This window comes from Tympanuchus pallidicinctus, unplaced genomic scaffold (genome assembly GCF_026119805.1).
Source record: "Tympanuchus pallidicinctus isolate F22 unplaced genomic scaffold, pur_lepc_1.0 scaffold22, whole genome shotgun sequence".
In the NCBI taxonomy this organism is placed as follows: Eukaryota; Metazoa; Chordata; class Aves; order Galliformes; family Phasianidae; genus Tympanuchus; species Tympanuchus pallidicinctus.
In genome coordinates, this window is record NW_026294739.1 from 15,038,385 (window position 1) to 15,055,534 (window position 17,150).

Sequence of the window (17,150 nt, forward strand, 5' to 3'; positions counted from 1 at the left end):
TTTACAGAACTAGCACCTCAAGTGTGCTCTGAGCACAGAGCTGGGGAGCCAGCTCCTCAATGAGCAACCATACCAGCACAACCTGAACATTTGGCTCCTGACTCGCTCAGCTGCTGAGATGTTCTTAGACTAATATCTTCAGTCAGGACACACCTGAGCTAGGTCACAACAGAAGATATGCATGTTATCAAGTCAGGAATAGTCACTGAGTCTTAAACTCAACGTGCTGTGCAGTGAAACCAGCAGGGAATGACAGCACAAGCCCTGACACCAGGGTGCTTACCAGGCCTTATACAGCCTTTACTCTACAATCCTTTCTGTACCAATACATGCTTCCAAACTCAAGGGCACTCTGCTCAACTGGCAAATGAACCAGTAAGCTCAGAAATACCTCAGGGCTCCTAACATAAGTTGACTCTGACATCCTTTATCTTAGTCTCAAATCAGACTGAAATACAGACTGCTTGTGAAACAAGCGTGCAGTCCAGACCTCAACTCGCCTTAACCCCAGGATACGAGCACTGACAACCACCTCAGTATCTGAAAGTACCAGAACTCCTCACAGAAAAGGTTTGACTCATTTCAAGTTAGGTTCTCCAGGCCCATTAGATCATCCTGGCAACTCTCTTAGATCCATATTAATGAGCTTCCATGACAGCCACAGGGCTGTGCCTAGCACTCCACCACCGTTTTAGAGACCTACTAACAGAAAGTTTCCACACACCATGCTGCATTTGGTCAGATACCACATAAAATGCACTGTAGAACTCCAGTGTATAAGAGTTACTGATTCTCCATCACACCTTACTGACAGCATATACCCTAGACTCTCCATTTAAAACTTCACCCTTGCTGGGTTTACAGCTGTCCAGCACTTTTTGCAGGCACAGTCCACAAAACTCAACTATTCAAATCTCCTACATTCCCTGCTACATCAGTTGCTCAGCTACAGCACTACTGAGAAGGCTGTATCAGGTCTGGTGCATCTCCTAGTTAGTCACCATGAATCACTTTATCAGTGCCTCAGATCTCATTACACATTTGTATCTGTCTCAGGTTTATTTCTTTAAATGCTTTGTGGCAACATTAACTCAGCTTTATGACCTTCTACATAGTTATAATCTGAGAAAATAAGGTATCCAATACTGCACTGGTGTGGGGGCTGCTATTAACAGTTAAGAGATCTTCAAGTATACAGACAGTATAATGGCAGCTATTATAAGTTTCAGAAATAAGCACATCCAGATTTGCTCTGCTTTTATATGTGCCTACAGCCCAACACCAGTGACACGGACAAGTCCAACATTTTGCCAGCTTGGTACAGCAGTCAAATAGCTTCACCTTTTCATGCAGTGAACACTGGAACAGCTGAAGCTGCTGCAGTTTTAACTGCAACCTGTGAGTCAGACATACAGCAGTGCCTTCTTGCGCAGAGACCATGAGAGCCTTCAGCCCACAGAAGCCAAATCAGGCAGCAATTTTTAGTTCTGTGTTTATTACACCATGAAAATACCAAGTCCTCCAGAAGATGTAGCCCTAGCTGTTGATTGTCCCTGCAACTAAAAGCTTACAACTAAGCTGCCCAGAAGGCCTTCTCCAAGCATGGAGAGCCGAGGCACAAGGACCCAGGCTACATTCACAGCCCTATTTCTGAACATGTTCAGAGCTGTTCAGACACTCCAGATGTTGCAGAGGTTGAGTTAGAGATGATTTGACTATTGCACAGCCCAACAGTGATCAATCACTTCAAGGCTATTAGTGCTTGAAGGATTTACATCAACTCCAGCAAGTTCTGATCGCATTCTGCTGTCTGGAAAAAGCTATCAAGGACAAACCTGAAAAACAAGAGACCAAGATGAGGACAGGAACATTAGTAGGGTTTCTCCAAGTTAAAACTGCAATGTGTTTTTTTCCTGCATGTTTCAAGAGTCTCTGCAGTACAACACTATTCAGTCCTATCAAATTTTGTTAGGAATTTGAACTTTAGGCTTGCCACAGATGCTCCAGATGAAGTTATTATGCCTCAACAGCAAAAGCTAATCCTGAACACAGTCAAATTCAGTACCAGCTTTGAGCACACGTTTTACATTAGTGTCCTAAGATTAACACAGACTAGAGTTTCAAAAATTGAGTTCTTAAATACTCTGCTTCATGAGAACATATTTCTCATCCTCTTCTGTTGCTCCAAATGTGATGGGTAGGGGAACAAAGTACTCACTTGCCTGCTATTCCATCAAAAACAGGCACAGAAGCCTCCATTTGAAACTAGCTACTCCAAAACTACTCTCAGAAGAAATTATTTCCCTTTCTTATCTGTCATTTTACATTATATTTTATGGACACAATGAGGTCTCGTCCTGCTCCTCAGGGCACACTACTTCTGTTAGAAGAGCTACAATTATTTCAGATACAACAAAAGAGCACAGAAGTGTTTGGGAACAAGGAGTCCTAAAGGTATAAGAAGAAATCATTATGTGAAAGCATCCCTTGATTGCCATTCACTGGTAGGATAATAGCATCTTACAAGTGCTGCCTACTGATTACAGTGCTAGGCAGCAAGCAAACCTAGAAGTCATCTTCATTCCAAAGAATGCCCCAAAGATAAAATAAACCCAATTAGTACAGTATTATGAATTGGGAACATGTAGTTAACACCCCATTTTATAAGCTACATTAATGTCTCCAACAAAGACCTAAAAATCAACTGTTAAGAGCACGCTGCAGATGCTTATTCATGAATAAGAACTGGGTTTTTTGAATTTCAGTTCCAGAGTGCCTAACTATTTCAGAGGGCTACATTTCTATAGCAACATCCTCATTAAGCACCAGGAAATGGGAGATCTACTTATACTGCAGCATAATTTCAATTATTCCAGGAAGCCTGCTTGAAAAGCTCCTGCCTTTCAAAGAAACGATCTTTATAGTTGTGACTGAACAGCAGTTGAGCTTCTAAGAAGTGAATTAGAAGTTCTCTTCCATTACAGTCATGAACACCCACTAATAGTCTTCTTTCAGCAGGAAAACTGAACACCACACGTGTCAAGACAGAAAGACCTTACATAAGTTGTCTTCAACTTTATTAAGATGAAGAGCAAGATACACGAAGGGGCCTCGGGACCTTGGCTTGGTAGTCAAATCAGCCTTTCACCTACCAAAGTTTTTTCAGAGAATCAACACATCTTGTTCACTTGTAGTCAGGCCTGCACAGAAATGCTGCAATACAGGCGACAACAGGAAAGCGAAGTCATTTTATCCTTCTTGTACCCCATGAGAGGTGGTCACCTGCAGGGGCCATTAACCAGTGCTTCCTGAGCACGGCCCTGTGTCTACTTCACAGGGTATCACGCAGCTCTACCTTCTGCTATGAGATACACATGCAACATGTTAGTAAGAACTCCATCTTACGCACTACGATGCTGCAAAGTAGCCCCAAACCTTCGCATCAGATTTTAAGGTAGTGGTGAAGTAACTTCCTTAGACTTCTTGCAGCATCAGCTTGTTATTGCTACACAAGTCAAACTTATGGTTTTCATCTTCAGGCCAAGGTAGTTAAAAAAAAAAAGCCTACTCTAGAATTTCCACAAGAAAATTAAGAGTATTAAGAGCTCCTTACATGGTGTGCTGGACTCAGCTGCCCTGATGATGGAGATCCACCACAGCTTAAGCCCTCCATCTGCACTGCTGTGGTCCTACCCCTCCTTCTCATGTCAGCTCTCCAGAGGGTTCTGAGAACAGCACGTAACCAACATGTGCCCAATAAGCCAGCTTAAGCTGACGCAGTCCCAGGGCTCATAAGGGATCAAGGACTGGAGGACACCCATTTTCCCCCTGAAGCACTGGTTTGCTTAGTAAGAGCTACGCCACATACACGTCCAACCCACTAGCCTTACATCTGCTGCCCTCTTTTTTTCCATGTCTCAAAATAAACAGGAGCTGTTACTTACTTACATTATACAGTTTATACAGACAATTCCTCTTCACTCAATGCAGCCCATGCAAGCCAAAAGGTCAGACACTGACAAGCTACAGCATGCACCCTTTGTTACACACCTGGGCTGACTGCACAGGCAGAGGTCAATCCTACAAAAAATTCAGTCTTTGCTTACCTTTGGTAAGGAACTATGAAGCACCCTAAAAAGTGGTAAGGCTAAGAATGCAGGAACTAGAACTTATTTCAATGTGAAAGGAAGAAGCGTGGTGTGTGCTAATGCAAACATGTGATTTGGATGCTGTGTTACGACAACAGTTCCTCAGCCTTAACCTCAGTATTTTGCAAGTAAGCAGGATTTAGTCTCACTGACATTCAGCAACAAATTCAGCGCTGTTTGTGTTTATTGATTATAAACATCCAAGCTTCAAGCTAGCAGAAGAGAACAAAAGTTGGAGCTCAAAGTTAATTCAACACTTGACAGCACTGAACCAGACAACTAGCAAGTGAAGTAACAGACCCATTTGTAAGAACTTACATTAGTAAGATAACTACATTCATTCTTCTACCCCAGAAAAAAAAGCTCCAGGTAAGAAATCAGCTATTTTCTTGCATTACAAATCACAAATGGTACAGAATCCTTGTTTTACAATCAGTTACCTGAAGCTGTCACCCTGCAATTATAGGCACCAAATCTGGTAGAGGAAAAAAAAAAAAAAAGCTAACAAGACCACAGCAATCGAGTTAAGCTGATCAGAAGGACCTCCTAACCAGAAATGTTAATGCCACACTGTGCATGTCTGTAGGACTTGCTCTTTCTCAACTCTCAAAAACTAAAAATGCTGATTTTATTTCACTCACCTTAAAAAAAAAAAAAAAATCAATTCAGACACATTTGCCAGCTCTCAGGATTCTGCCCATAGAAGTTAAACCAGGAAACAATTAGCTGGTGCAGACCAACAGGGAGAAACACCACACAATTACTGCTTAACCCTCCTCCACTGCCTGGGAAATAAAGCTGCCACCAACAGCAGCACCGTTGTCATCATTAATTTGACAGAGCAGATCTGCTGCTGGATGCTGTTCGCTGGATGGCAAGCCAATGACATTACCATAATGAACGCAGTTAAGAAGCCGCGCTGTGACTCCAGAGGGCTCCCAGTTCTGCATCACTGCCTGCTTTAATGCAATCACTCCACCTTCCTCTGTACATCAGCAAGAGTCTGCTGAGTCATAGAGCCTGTAGGGACACCGGGAGCTGCAGGGCCTGCGACGACAAACAGCCGCGCTCTGCTTTGCTGCAGAGCAAATCACTCCCATCTCAACAGCAGCAGTGCAGCACTACTAGCCTGCATGCAAAGCACCTGCCCAAAAGCTTTAAGCCTCGACAAAACAAGGTAAATCTGGTCTGAAACAGACTGCATCTCAGTGTCCTGGACAGTGCAGCAAAATTTCAGCCTTTAAAAAAAAAGCAATCTTCACAGTTCTTCCATACAAATACGTTAAGTCTTCCCGTTTCCAACCCTTGCAGACTAGAACACTCACAGGTAGCCCGTATGAAACACCTAGAAACACATTCACAAACATCCTGTCCTTGTGAAAATCTACACATAGGCAACATTAACCTCAGCTCCAGTCAAATATACATTAGCATTACAGTGTTTTTTGAAAGGTTAGGAACAGTGTATGCAAGAAAATATTTCTATATTTAAATCAGTTAATATCATTAGTTTTCAAGTGTCATCAGTTAATTAGTTCCAGACTGTATTTTCCACCAATGTGGAGTTTTCATTTCAGTGAAATGGACATCTGCCCTTCAGCACTGGGGTAGCAGGACATACACTCTCATCAAGCTCCATGCCACATGTTTAAAACACCAACATACAAGCTTTGAGCCTGTGGTTATTTCAAGACTCACTTCTCTATTTAAATTAGAAGTAATTATGACTGCACCACATTAAGTGTACAGATGCATAAGGAACAGTTTTCCATCTGGCTGGAAGTAAGTCATACTGAATAAGAACGAACCATGTTATTAATGCTTGACATCTGATTCAGAAAAGTAATCCTTGAGGAAAACATGCCATGATTAAGGTTTTCTCTTCCACTGCCAGCACTAAACGGTGCATGATTTAAGCTGAGCTCTTCACTGTTCTTACTTGGTTGTGATGACTCTCAAGTACAAAAGCTTGGATTCACATCAAGATCTCAATGCTAGAAAAAAAAAGTTATTCTGTTTATAGTCAGTGACATTTAAGTTAAAAATGCTTACTAAGAACTCGCATTTCTTATAAAGATAACTACAGTACTCCTTGAAATGACCTCTTCCACACAGAACATTCATCGACCTTCAAGGTAGTAAACCTATGGCAGAGCTGGCACAGCAGAAAGGTTGCTGCATGTTGTTTAATAAGCAAAGACAGCAAAACAAACAAGAAAATAAACCAACCTGGTGTTTAGCATGCTGAAACCTTGACCCCTCCTGCTCATCATGCTGCACTGAGTCAGCCCTCTCCCTCACACTCCTGTACCCAGGACTGGGTATGATGTATTCTTTTCCGATGTCGATGTCTTTCATCTTCTGTAAACGCCAGGGTTTACAGCTGTGTTTGCACCTCGGCAGTCTGGAAAGAATCAAATTGCACTTTGTTAGATGTCACACCCAGCACCTTAAAAATCGTTGAGGTAAAGTAATTAGAAGTAAAGAAAGCAACTGCAGAGCAGTTTTGTGACAATAAAGCTGCAATAACTGACTGCAAAGTCCCATAATCCCAGCTTCTTCTGAACTAGTTCAAACACACCCTGAGGTGCCTATAAATGGCACAGAGGCTCTCAGTGCACTGGAATACAGTCACAGCCCCCCCTGAGAACTACCATTATGCGGTCTGACAGGTTAAATAACAGCAGCGTGGCGTTAAAACCTTCAGAAACTATGCTCAGCTCAAACCTGCCCTGAAGTCCTCATTAACGCCGATAATGGCTCAAACCCCACAGCTCGCAGCACCAAGTCCAGAATAACGCATCCCCCTGCAGACACATATTGCACAGTAAGATGAGTCATCCTACGCACCCTGCAGAAAACACTCCTTCCCTATAAAACCACTTGCTCGCTCCAGAGGCCTGAGCCAGCTTTATGCACAGGGCCACCCCTGAGCGCTGCCTCACCACGGGCCCCAGTGCGAGGCCGAAGAGGATGAAAGTCCCACACCAACCAACCGCCCCTCCCCACAGCGCCGCGCTCAGCCCCCGCCACGGGCACGGCCCGCACTGCGGGCGCCGCGGTTCCCCTCACAGGGACGAGGGGCCCGACCCCCTCCTCGCAGGGCAGGGAGCGGCCCCCTCACCCGCACCGAGCGCTCCGTCCCGCCGCCGGCAACGAGCGGGGCGGCCCCGCTCACCTCCGCCCGCCGACTGCCCCCACTGCGGCTTTTCCACTCAGCAGCCGCGCAGCCAAACAACATCCCTTATAGCGGTTCCGGCGCCCCCACGGCGCACGCGCGGAGAGAAGGGCGGGGCCGCGGCGGCCGCTCCCGCGCGGCGCCTCCCGGGAAATGTAGTCCTCGCCTCGCGCGCTTCCGCCAGGTGTGCCGCGCGCTACGAACTACATTTCCCAGAATCCCTCGAGAGTGCGACGGCCGTCTCGCTCCCCCCTTCCCGCGCCCCGCCCTGGTCCTGCCGCAGCGTGGGGGGTCTGGAACGTTCGCCGCGGGCCGGGGAGAGCGCGCGTGGGGGGCGCGCGCCGCGGGGTTGCAGCGGGTGCGGTGCGGTGCGAGGTGGGGCGATGCAGGGCGGCACGGCGCACCCGCACCATGCCGAGCCCGGTGCCACTGAACGGCCCTGCCTCGCTCTTGGCTTTGTCAGAGGCTGCTGGTTCGGGGGTGATTTACAGCCTTTCAGCCGCGCGAAGGGGAAGTTCCCCGCCGAAAGGCTGTAAATCACCCCCCCCCCCCGCAGCAGCAGCAGCAGCAGCAGCAGCAGCAGCAGCAGCAGCAGCAGCAGCAGCAGCAGCAGCGGCGGCGGCGGCAGCAGCGGCAGCAGCGGCGGCGGCGGCGTTGGCTGTGCGCTCACATCCCCTGTCCTCGTGTGACACCGCCCCGCCTGCAGCCGCGTTCAGCCACCCGGCCGAAAGGCTTTATGTAACCGCGCCCGGGGCTCGGCCCCTCCTCACGAGCGGTGCTTTTCCACTCCCGCCGCTCGGAGCTCGCAGAAATGAATCGGACGGAGGCGTCCCGTGCTGCGGAGCGCTGGTTCGATCTCTCAGGGCCGTATTTCCCGAGAGCCGCCCAACGCTCCAGCGGCCATTGAGGGTGCGATGCCGGGCGGCCGCAGGCTGTGTGCTGTCCCTGCTCCGTGCCCGCCGTCCCCCAGCGATTGCAGGACAGCAGTGAGCTGGGTTTGTCTCCTGGAAAGCACAGTCCAGTTTCCTGCAAACAAAGGCGTGGATAATCAGCAATAATTTCGTTGCATAATTAGCGATAGGCTGATTTTAAGAATACATGGGTTTGGTCGTGTTTCACATAAGAGGGGTTATGGGTCTGATGGGTTCGGCCATGGTTCACACAGGAACAAAAAGTTCCTGTGTGACACAGAGGTTTCCTGCAGGCTCAGCACTGCCGTTCTCCGCAGGGAGAGCAGACGTGATGGGCTCGGACCAAAGAAAAGATTAATCCTCCCCTCTTCTGACCTGCTTGAGGCAGGAGTTCATAAATCATAAAATCATTGAGTCACAGAATTGAGCTAGAAGGGATCTTTAAAGGCCGTCTAGTCCAGCTCCCCTGCCATGCACAGGGACACACACAGCTCGATCTGGTTGTCCTGAGCCTGGTCCAGCCTGACCTTGAGTCAGGGACTGGCAGTGACCCATCCTGCCTTCACATTACTGTTGCTGTGAACAGCGTTTCAGAGAAAAACCTGTGCCTCTCCTCCCTCTCCTCCCCTCCCCTGCAGCCCAGCTTGGCGCTGAGCCTTCACAGCCCAGCTGACACCGCTTCTCCCATCTCAACACCTTCTCCAAATAGCCATGCCTCTGCAACAAATGCCTTTCAGTGCTACGCTTTGTAGGTGTTGATCATCCTGCCCCATTTTTGCAGCGTTTCTGCTTGTCAGAGTGCAGGAGAGGTGCAGTGCTGCGCCACGTGGATTAAATTGAGCTGTAATTCATCATTCGGGTCGGGAGAGAGCACAGAAAAAGTTCACCATCTTGTTTCATATGCTGTTTATTTTGGGCTTTAGGAGAGTAAAATAGAAATAATGCTCAGCAGCAACCAACATAAACCTGCTTTTTTTTCTTACAGGGAGAAGCTTTCAAAGCTGTTGCAACGTTTAAAGCATAATCCAGCACAGAAAATCAGTTCAGGGCAGTTTGTATCTACGCTGATCGATCTTTCTTCCACAAACCTGGTGATTCAGAGGGCAAGATCAATCCAAGGGCAAAGCATTGCCCAGAGAGCAGAAGTTGAGGCAGACCTATGCACGCTAGCAAGTTGTGTGGCTCCTATAGCTTGCTCCACTCCCACAGTTAATGAGTAATTGATGGAAATCAGCAGCATGGGTTGCAGCATAAGTTGAGGCAGAGCCTGTGCGCGCTTGCTGGTGTGGTGAGGAAAAGCCAGGCTCGAGCCTGGGCTGGTTATGTGGCTGCTTACTTGACGAAGTCAGTGGAAAGGCCAAACAGCTCAACAGTAAAAGGCCGGAGCAGTATCTGGATGAACATTGGAGACTGGGACTCCAGCACTCAGCTTTGGGATCTGTACCCATACTCTGCTGCTAGCCATCCATGGTCTGCAGATATGGAGCAGCAGCTTTGGTTGCTCTGCACCAGTAGGAATGGGAACTCCTCTCACCAGAGAGGTGCAGCACTGGCCCCAGAGGGGAGGACGTGGCCCCTCAGAACACTGAGATCAGATCAGAATGTTAATTCTGGAGATGCCAGGGCTATGCAGCAGCGATGGTGACCAGAATGTGGCCAGTGTGACCTTCCCTTTGGCTCCCAGGATGCAGTCACAGCATGTCACCAATTGCAGGCAGGCACCACCGCTACCATCACTAGGAGAACAAAGAGCGCACCATCAGCTGGGCTGTGGGACACCCAGAGGTTTGGAACAAATCCTGGGCCTCAGCTTGGGTCAGGTGAGGTGAGGCTTGCAGGAACAGGAACCCCTGAGCAGTCTGAAATCTTGGGGATGTTTGTTAAAGCTACAGAAATCCCAGAATGGGGGAACATATGTCTGGAGCAGGTTTGCTTTGCCAAATGGAGCAGTGTCACATGCCCATCCCACGTTCTGCATACAGGCAGTCCCCAGGCGTTTTGCAGCCTCTGAAAGGAAAATTGACGCATGTGATCAGGGCTTCGTCAGGTCAGCTGGAAACAAAGCACTGTGCTGCCACGTGCTGCAGAACAAGGATTGGGATGGTGCTCAAGGAGTGGCAATGCTCAGGATAATAAGCCCAGCTTAATGCTGACAACTACAGACTGGCCCAGCTGTGGTCCCAGGACTGAGAGCACAGCACTGAGGGACGTAAGAATGAGAAGCACCAGCACCACGTCCTCCACTGCGTTGTTCCTGGATAGGATGGTGCTCAGCCACCAGCTTGTTCCATCATCCCATGTGTATCACACCTTAATCCCGTGGCTCAGTTTCTCATCTAAAAAACACGACTGCTGGAAACATGTGAGAGAGGCAAAGGAATATAAAAATATATAAATGCATATAAAAAGTAGAGCAAAGTCCCAAACCACTGCTGTGAAGAAAAACCTTCCCCATCAGTGAGCAGCACCAGGCTTCCTCTTAAAGGCAGAAGACTGAACCAATGGAAAACTGAAATAAAGGAAAATAACCTGTTGGCATTTTCAAGCAATCAGACCTCATTGTCTGAGGGAGGTAACATCAGCCACCATCTGCTCCTGCTCTGAAATAACAGCAATTCTTCCTACAAGGGGAAGAATGACCCCAAGTGCTGCCTTGTGAATCCTGGTGCCATTGCTTCTGTCTGTACAAAAAGCCAAGGCCTGCTCCATTTCCTCCATGCCTTTGCAGCATTTTACACAGAGGAAAGCAGAGTTGGTTTAAAGCACATTTTGCTTGTGAGCAGACACACAGGGATGAGCCAAAGTTCAGATAAAGTTTCTGGCTGAACTCCAGCCTCACCTGTGGGTAAGAGGCTCTGTCTGCTACCAGCTGTAGCGGATCTGAGTTGTGCCTGTGCATGCAGGGATCCAGGATCTGGGTTCTTCTTGCATCAGACTTGAGTCAGCTCGGTTGCAGTGCCTTTGGGCTCATCTTATTTCCATACCTACAGCACTGGCTGTAGCCAAGCATGCAGTATCATGTTCCTGCCCTGTGGAGCTCATCTCCTCTCAGGTGACAGCGTCAAGCCAGAAGCAAGTTTGATAACTTCCAGGCACAGGAATCAAGTGTTATGATTGGTGATGTGACCAGTGCTTCACTCCATGTTCAAAGGGTGAAAAGATATAGAAACTGTGCATCTTTTTAGGGAATCAAAGCCAGCATGTGAAGTGGCGCTGCAGCTGTGGAGATGGAGAAGCTGCTCCCAGGGACAATCCAAGAGATTTGATTTCTTTCTGGTTTCCATATATTCTGTTTTCTTTGGTACTACTGCAATTTGAGCCAGCACTTCTGCACTACCAGGAAAAGGTCATCAATCTGCTGCTTCCTTCTGCTTTTCTGCAATATTATATTTTGAAATATATCCCCGACAAACAAAAAGAAGTGTTGGAGTGATTCCATGGGAAACATCAGTACAGTAACCAGATCTGTAGTGTACAACATCTGTCAAGATAATGTGACCTCTGGCTGGCTTTGATGTGATGGAAGCAGCCTGCACAGCTCTCCCTGAGAAAGTTCCCCTTTGCCTTCACTGGATCTTAAGGCAGCCCCAACACAAAGCTTTTCTAAAACAAAATGAGCAGCGGAATGGAAACACGAAGCCCTTGGATGGGGGGCTCTGATACATACGCCTTTCCTGCAGAGAACCAGCTGTGCAGGGAAGGAAGGGTTACAGGAAACGTGGGCTCTGCTCTGAGCAGCACACAGGGAGCTGTGCCTTGATCAAAGGCTTCTGGCAGAGAGCTGCCGGGAAGTGGGGCTGCCTCCTTCCCAAAGCGATGCGTCCGGGGCTGCAGCAGGCAGCAGAGGGATTTCTTCTCCCCTGGCATCCCCTCCAAGTAGAGCCAAGGCTGAACTCCAAGGGGATGCTGCAGGAGCCTTTTTCCTCCGCTGGAAGAGGTGAGAAATGAGGAAAAACCTTGCCCTCTGCACAGGAGATGGGAAGCAGCCCCAGCTCTGAGCAAGACAGCAAGAACAGAGCAACATCTGCACATGGTGTAGGGTCGGAGGGAGCTGGAGCCAGCCAAGCAGCTCTTCAAGTGAAGTCCTATGTTATCCTCAACCATCTTGGCTCTTTAAATCCAGGGAATTTCCTCTGTGTCCCTGCAGCTCTGACTTAGCACCAAAAATTCCTCTCTCATAATGCAAGTGACACCAGACCCTGCCTCCATAACACTCTGACAGTTCCCTGCCAACCCCCCCATTCCCAAGGCTATGGTTGCCAAGCTCCATGTCTTCTTTGGCCCTTTGGCTTTCCAAATGCATGGTAACTCTTAAGTCATGGCCTGAACCACTGATTGAGCACCTGGGGCTGTGAAGGCAATTCATCTGTGCAACCTGAAGGGGTGGAGTCTGGCTGCACCTCTCTTAGATCTCATTTAAGGGCTGACTGCCTCTGGGGAAAGATCTCTGGTTGAAGATCCCTCCTTTGTAGTGCCTTTCCTCTAAGCCTAGATCTTTGGAGATGGGTGGGCACTTCTGCTTTGTAGCACCCATCCTTTCTGTGCCAGTTCTTTTATTGTTATGCTCTGTATTGTAATCCCACCATGTTAATCTTTCCTACTGTAGCTCCAAAGAAAATGCCTTTTTTCTCTCTGGCTCAGCCCCCAGGTTGCTTCCTACCAGCCTTTGCTCTAATTACAAAGGGTGATCCTCTCTGAGCTGACTTCACACACTTGCTTGGGAAGAGCTATTCTGCTTTAGGAATCTGCATGGGTCAGAGCTAGAGAAGGGTTAGTTGAGAAAACAGGAGGCAGCTCTGCTCCAGTGCCCCATAAAACCTGGAGGAAGCCCTTCAACTCATGTGGCCTGACCACTTCCCCATGAGATCTCCTGGTATTGTGCAAACAAAATCTTCCTCCCCGTGACTGGGAGCACTGATGGCTTCCCATGATGGTTCCAGCTGTGTCCCCTGATGGGAAACCCATCTCATCTTCAGCCTTGAGCAGCCTCTGGGGTCACACAGGGTGGCTGCCTCCAGGAGCACGTGCCAAGCCAGATGGCTGCTGACTCACTTTCCCCAGACAGGGTGTCCTCACTGAGAAGTGAGGAGGAGCCTGTGCCTGCTGTGCCTGGAACACCATCGGTCTCTGAGTGACCAGCAAGGTGAATCAGCAAAGGATGGAGCCAAAGCACAAGCAGCAGTACCAGAAGAACACCAGGTAGAGCATGAGTCTGTCAGCTGGATGTGAGCACTGTCACCCAAAGCTGGTGCTTCTTGGGAAAACAGCTGGTGAGGGTTGATGGAAGCAACATCCTATGGGATGAGGCAGGGCATCCCATCACTTTGCTCAAGAGCCACGTTAGGAGTTTGTTGTCAGCTGGGACTATGTGGAGAAAGCAAGAACGCTGTAAGGTTTGGGGCAATGCTTGTAAAGGATTGGAAACTCAGCTAAAATATGCAGATTTGCAGGGCAATGTACCCTACAGCCCAGCCAAGGTGAGGGCAACTAAGGTGCGGGGAGCTGTGGCAGCAGTAGTGCATCTTGCCCATTGGTAGGTGTATGATGCCCAGCATCTTGCTAGTGGAAAAAGCTACCAGGCAGTTCTGCAGTCCTATGGCATGTGATAACCCCAGGAGGTGCCGACTGGGTGGCCTGTGGTCTTTTTGTCCACTTTTCAAGGCTGTGAACAAAGGAGCAGCAGGATGCTAAGAGTGGATGAAGCCCAGCAGTTTATCTGGCAGAAACCTGCATGTGAGAAACAGAAGAGAGGGGACGAAAGAGCAAAGAACAAGACACAGCCTGTGAGTCAATGTTCCTGCTGCCAGCCTGGCTGGAGCCCAGGACGTGGGAGGATGGGGATGCAGAGCAGAGTCAGTCTGGGCTTCACCTCTGCTGACCTACTTGTGGTCTGCAGGTCTCTTTTTACCTGCAAGACTTGGTTTGGTGCTCATGCAAATCCTGAGGCCAGGAACAGAGCTGCTCAGGCACACAGGAGGGCTGGATGCATGTCCCATCACGTTTGGATTTTGCGTTGAGGGACGTGGTTTAATGAGTACTATTGGTGATGGGCAGATGGTTGGACTGGATGATCCTGAAGGTCTTTTACAACCTTGGCAATTCTGTGATCATCTGCTCGTTATTGAAGGGGTAGGAGCGGCTCTGGGCAGCTCAGGTAGGTGGACCCCTCTCTATACCTGGTGAGCAAGTATCAGCCACTGTGAGTAAGCCCAGGTTGGCCCTGGTGTCAGACGTCCTGTACCAAGTGCCCCATGTCACCTCTGACATGCATTGGCCACCAGGCAGAATGTGCCATCTAGTGAGGGGAAATTTATCCTGTGCTACATACATGGTTCCTCCATGCAGACCTCCTGTCATCCTCACTGTGAGTCTCACCATCCTTGGGAATCCCTGACGCAGCTCCCTCTCTAGATGTGGAGCCTCTAAGATGTCTAAAATAGGACCAGATCTGGAGCTGCCTGACAAGGCTTAGAAATACATTGTAGAGCATCCTGTATGCAGAGAGAAAAGCCAAGGAGATACCAAGTGATCAGAGAAGGGGTGAAAAAGAGTTACCTATGCAAGGGCACAGGCTGGGAGGAGGATTGCCAGAAAGCAGGGCATCCCAGTTCATTATTCCCAGAGCTGCTGGATGCTGCTCCTTGATGCTCTAAGGGGTGAAGGAGTAGAAAAAATCCCTGCAGTTCATGGCTTCTTCCACATCCTGCCCAACCATAGCAGCATACTGGGCTTGGTGGATGTTCACTCTAACCCAGTGCAGCCTCATCTCAGATTCCACGAGCTATTTTCAATTTTAAAAGCTCCCCTGCAATTATATTGCTTTCAAAAAGTGTTTCTTGTGAGGGCTACTGGCCTGCAGGTCCTCATGGAAACCGACTGGAAATGTTTCTGCAAAGCCTGAGGAATATTTATCAGGCTGATTTTGAGTTCAGTTCATTAGCAATTACATCGGTTTGCCTTCCTTTGCTCCTGCCAATTTACCAGGGCAATGTTTTGGAAATTTGCCTCATTTGCAGAGAACGGGATGCAATTATACAGATAATCTGCTGATTGTCCCATCGAGTTCTGTGTGCCCAGTCTTGACATCGGCAGTGGCTGTGCAGGCTGGATCAGACCTGATTTCTGGTGCTGTTTATACCTTTAATGCTACAAAGGCAGGAAGGAAAATGCTGTCCTGCCCTCAGGCAATGACAAATCCACATCTTTGTTAATTCCTCAAGCTGTAACAATCTGAGAGCTTTTTTTTGTTATTACTTTTTCAGGGGTTAGCTTCTTTGCTGTGGCAACAGAATTCCAAAGGGGATGCAGACACCTATTTTTGAAAAGAATGGGAACAATTTATTTCTCTGGGGCAGCTCATTTTTATTTTCTTGCTGCGTCCATCCTTGCCGCTTTATTTTAAACCATTGTCTAAGGTCAAGTAACGCAGTCACAAGGTACATAAAGCACAGCAGGGGCTCAGTCACAAGTACCTGGGGCAGATGGCACCACATTTTAACAGCTAAGGGAAATGCAGGGGATATCCAACACTGCAGAGTCCTTTGGGAGATAGAGAAGAGCTGTTTTCTATTAAATCAGTCCATGATATGCAATTCAACTGGTGGAAAGAGATGCTGTATTTATTACTATCTTTTCCCATTCACAGCCCAGTGAAGACTGCTCAGACACAGGTGTTGCTCGGGCTGATGATAACACAGGGACAGCGCTGTCACTCTGAGTTGTGACTCCATTCCTTTCTCATCAGCAGAATGGGCAGAGCACACTGTGCATGGGCTGATAAGTGCGTGCTGTGTTTCACCCTGGAGAGGGGCCCTATCTCAGAGGGAGTGGGTGCAAGTGTCCTGAGCAGATTGGTTTCTGCTGGTCAGTAAGTAGGTGGGTGCAGAGATGCTGTCAGATGAGAGCAGCAAGGAGCAGAGCAGGCAGCTCATCAGAGTGGATTATAGCAAGTGAGAGAACCAGAAGCCAGGAGAGGCCAGCAAGGAAAAACAGGAGGAGCTGAATGTCCACCCTGGGAGAGCGGCACAAGTGCAGGACAGCAAGGGTGAGGTCCTGCAGCTTCCAGTGCTGGCAAGAGGGACAGAAGTGCTGTAAGCGGGCAGCAGACAGACGTGGAAGAGAATGGATTCAGCTGAGGGTGTGCTTTCCACCCCAAATGCTGTATGCAGCAATTCACTTCTGAGCATGAGGCTGATGTTGAAGCACTTTAGAAAGGACTTCATAGAACTATAGATCCTCTGGAGTTGGAAGGGACCCTTAAAGGCCATCTAATCCAACTCCCTGCACTGAACAGGGGCATCTACAGCTCCATCAGGTGCTCAGAGCCCCATGCAAACTGACCTTGGGTGTGTCCAGGGGTGAGGAATCCACCACCTCTCTGGGCAACCCATGCCTCACCACACTTATTTTAATTTTCTTCCTTTATATCCAGTTTAAATCACTCCTCTTTTAGTTTGAGCCCATTTCCCCTTGTCCTGTCACAACAGACCCTGCTAAAATGTCTGCCCCTAACTTTCCTATAGCCCCTCCGTTAGATACTGAAAGGCTGCTGTCAGATCTCCCCGGAGCCTTCCCTTCTCTAGGCCGATCAGCCTCAGCCTGTCCCCGTGGAGGCGTTCCGTCCCTCGGATCGTTTTTGCGGGCCTCCTCTGGACGTGCTCCAAGCCTCTCCTGTACCGAGGCCTCCACATCTGGACGTGCTACTGCAGGTGAGGTCTCACCAGCACAGAGCAGAGGCAGGATCGCGTCCTTCGACCTGCTGGCCGCCTGCGAAGTGCCCGCATACAGCAAACACAGCCCCACCATTTCCTGCCGTGCTGAGATGCGAGCAGTGCGCATGTGCCGCCCGCCCGCACCTCTCGAGTTCTGAGCCCGCTGAGTTCCCGTCGCTACTTCCGGCGCAGGACCGGAAGC

At 48.8% G+C, this 17,150-nt stretch overlaps 1 protein-coding gene across 7 annotated transcripts in view; it reads right to left on the bottom strand.

The window, feature by feature from the left end:
* The window catches only part of ABCC5 (ATP binding cassette subfamily C member 5), a 39,628-nt gene extending 32,180 nt beyond the window's left edge, over positions 1-7,448 (bottom strand). For 4 of the 7 annotated variants that reach the window (XM_052687336.1, XM_052687328.1, XM_052687332.1 and 1 more), the window contains exons 1-2: positions 7,327-7,447; positions 6,378-6,552 (exon numbers count right to left, since the gene is read on the bottom strand). In XM_052687336.1, the coding sequence (XP_052543296.1) occupies positions 6,378-6,506 (129 nt within the window). In that variant the 5' untranslated portion in view covers positions 6,507-6,552; positions 7,327-7,447. Of the gene's footprint in view, positions 1-6,377; positions 6,553-6,875; positions 6,901-7,272; positions 7,295-7,326 lie in introns of those variants that run through there. The other 3 variants (XM_052687329.1, XM_052687330.1, XM_052687334.1) reach the window with 3 other exon arrangements.
* Between the last annotated feature and the right edge of the window lie 9,702 nt (positions 7,449-17,150).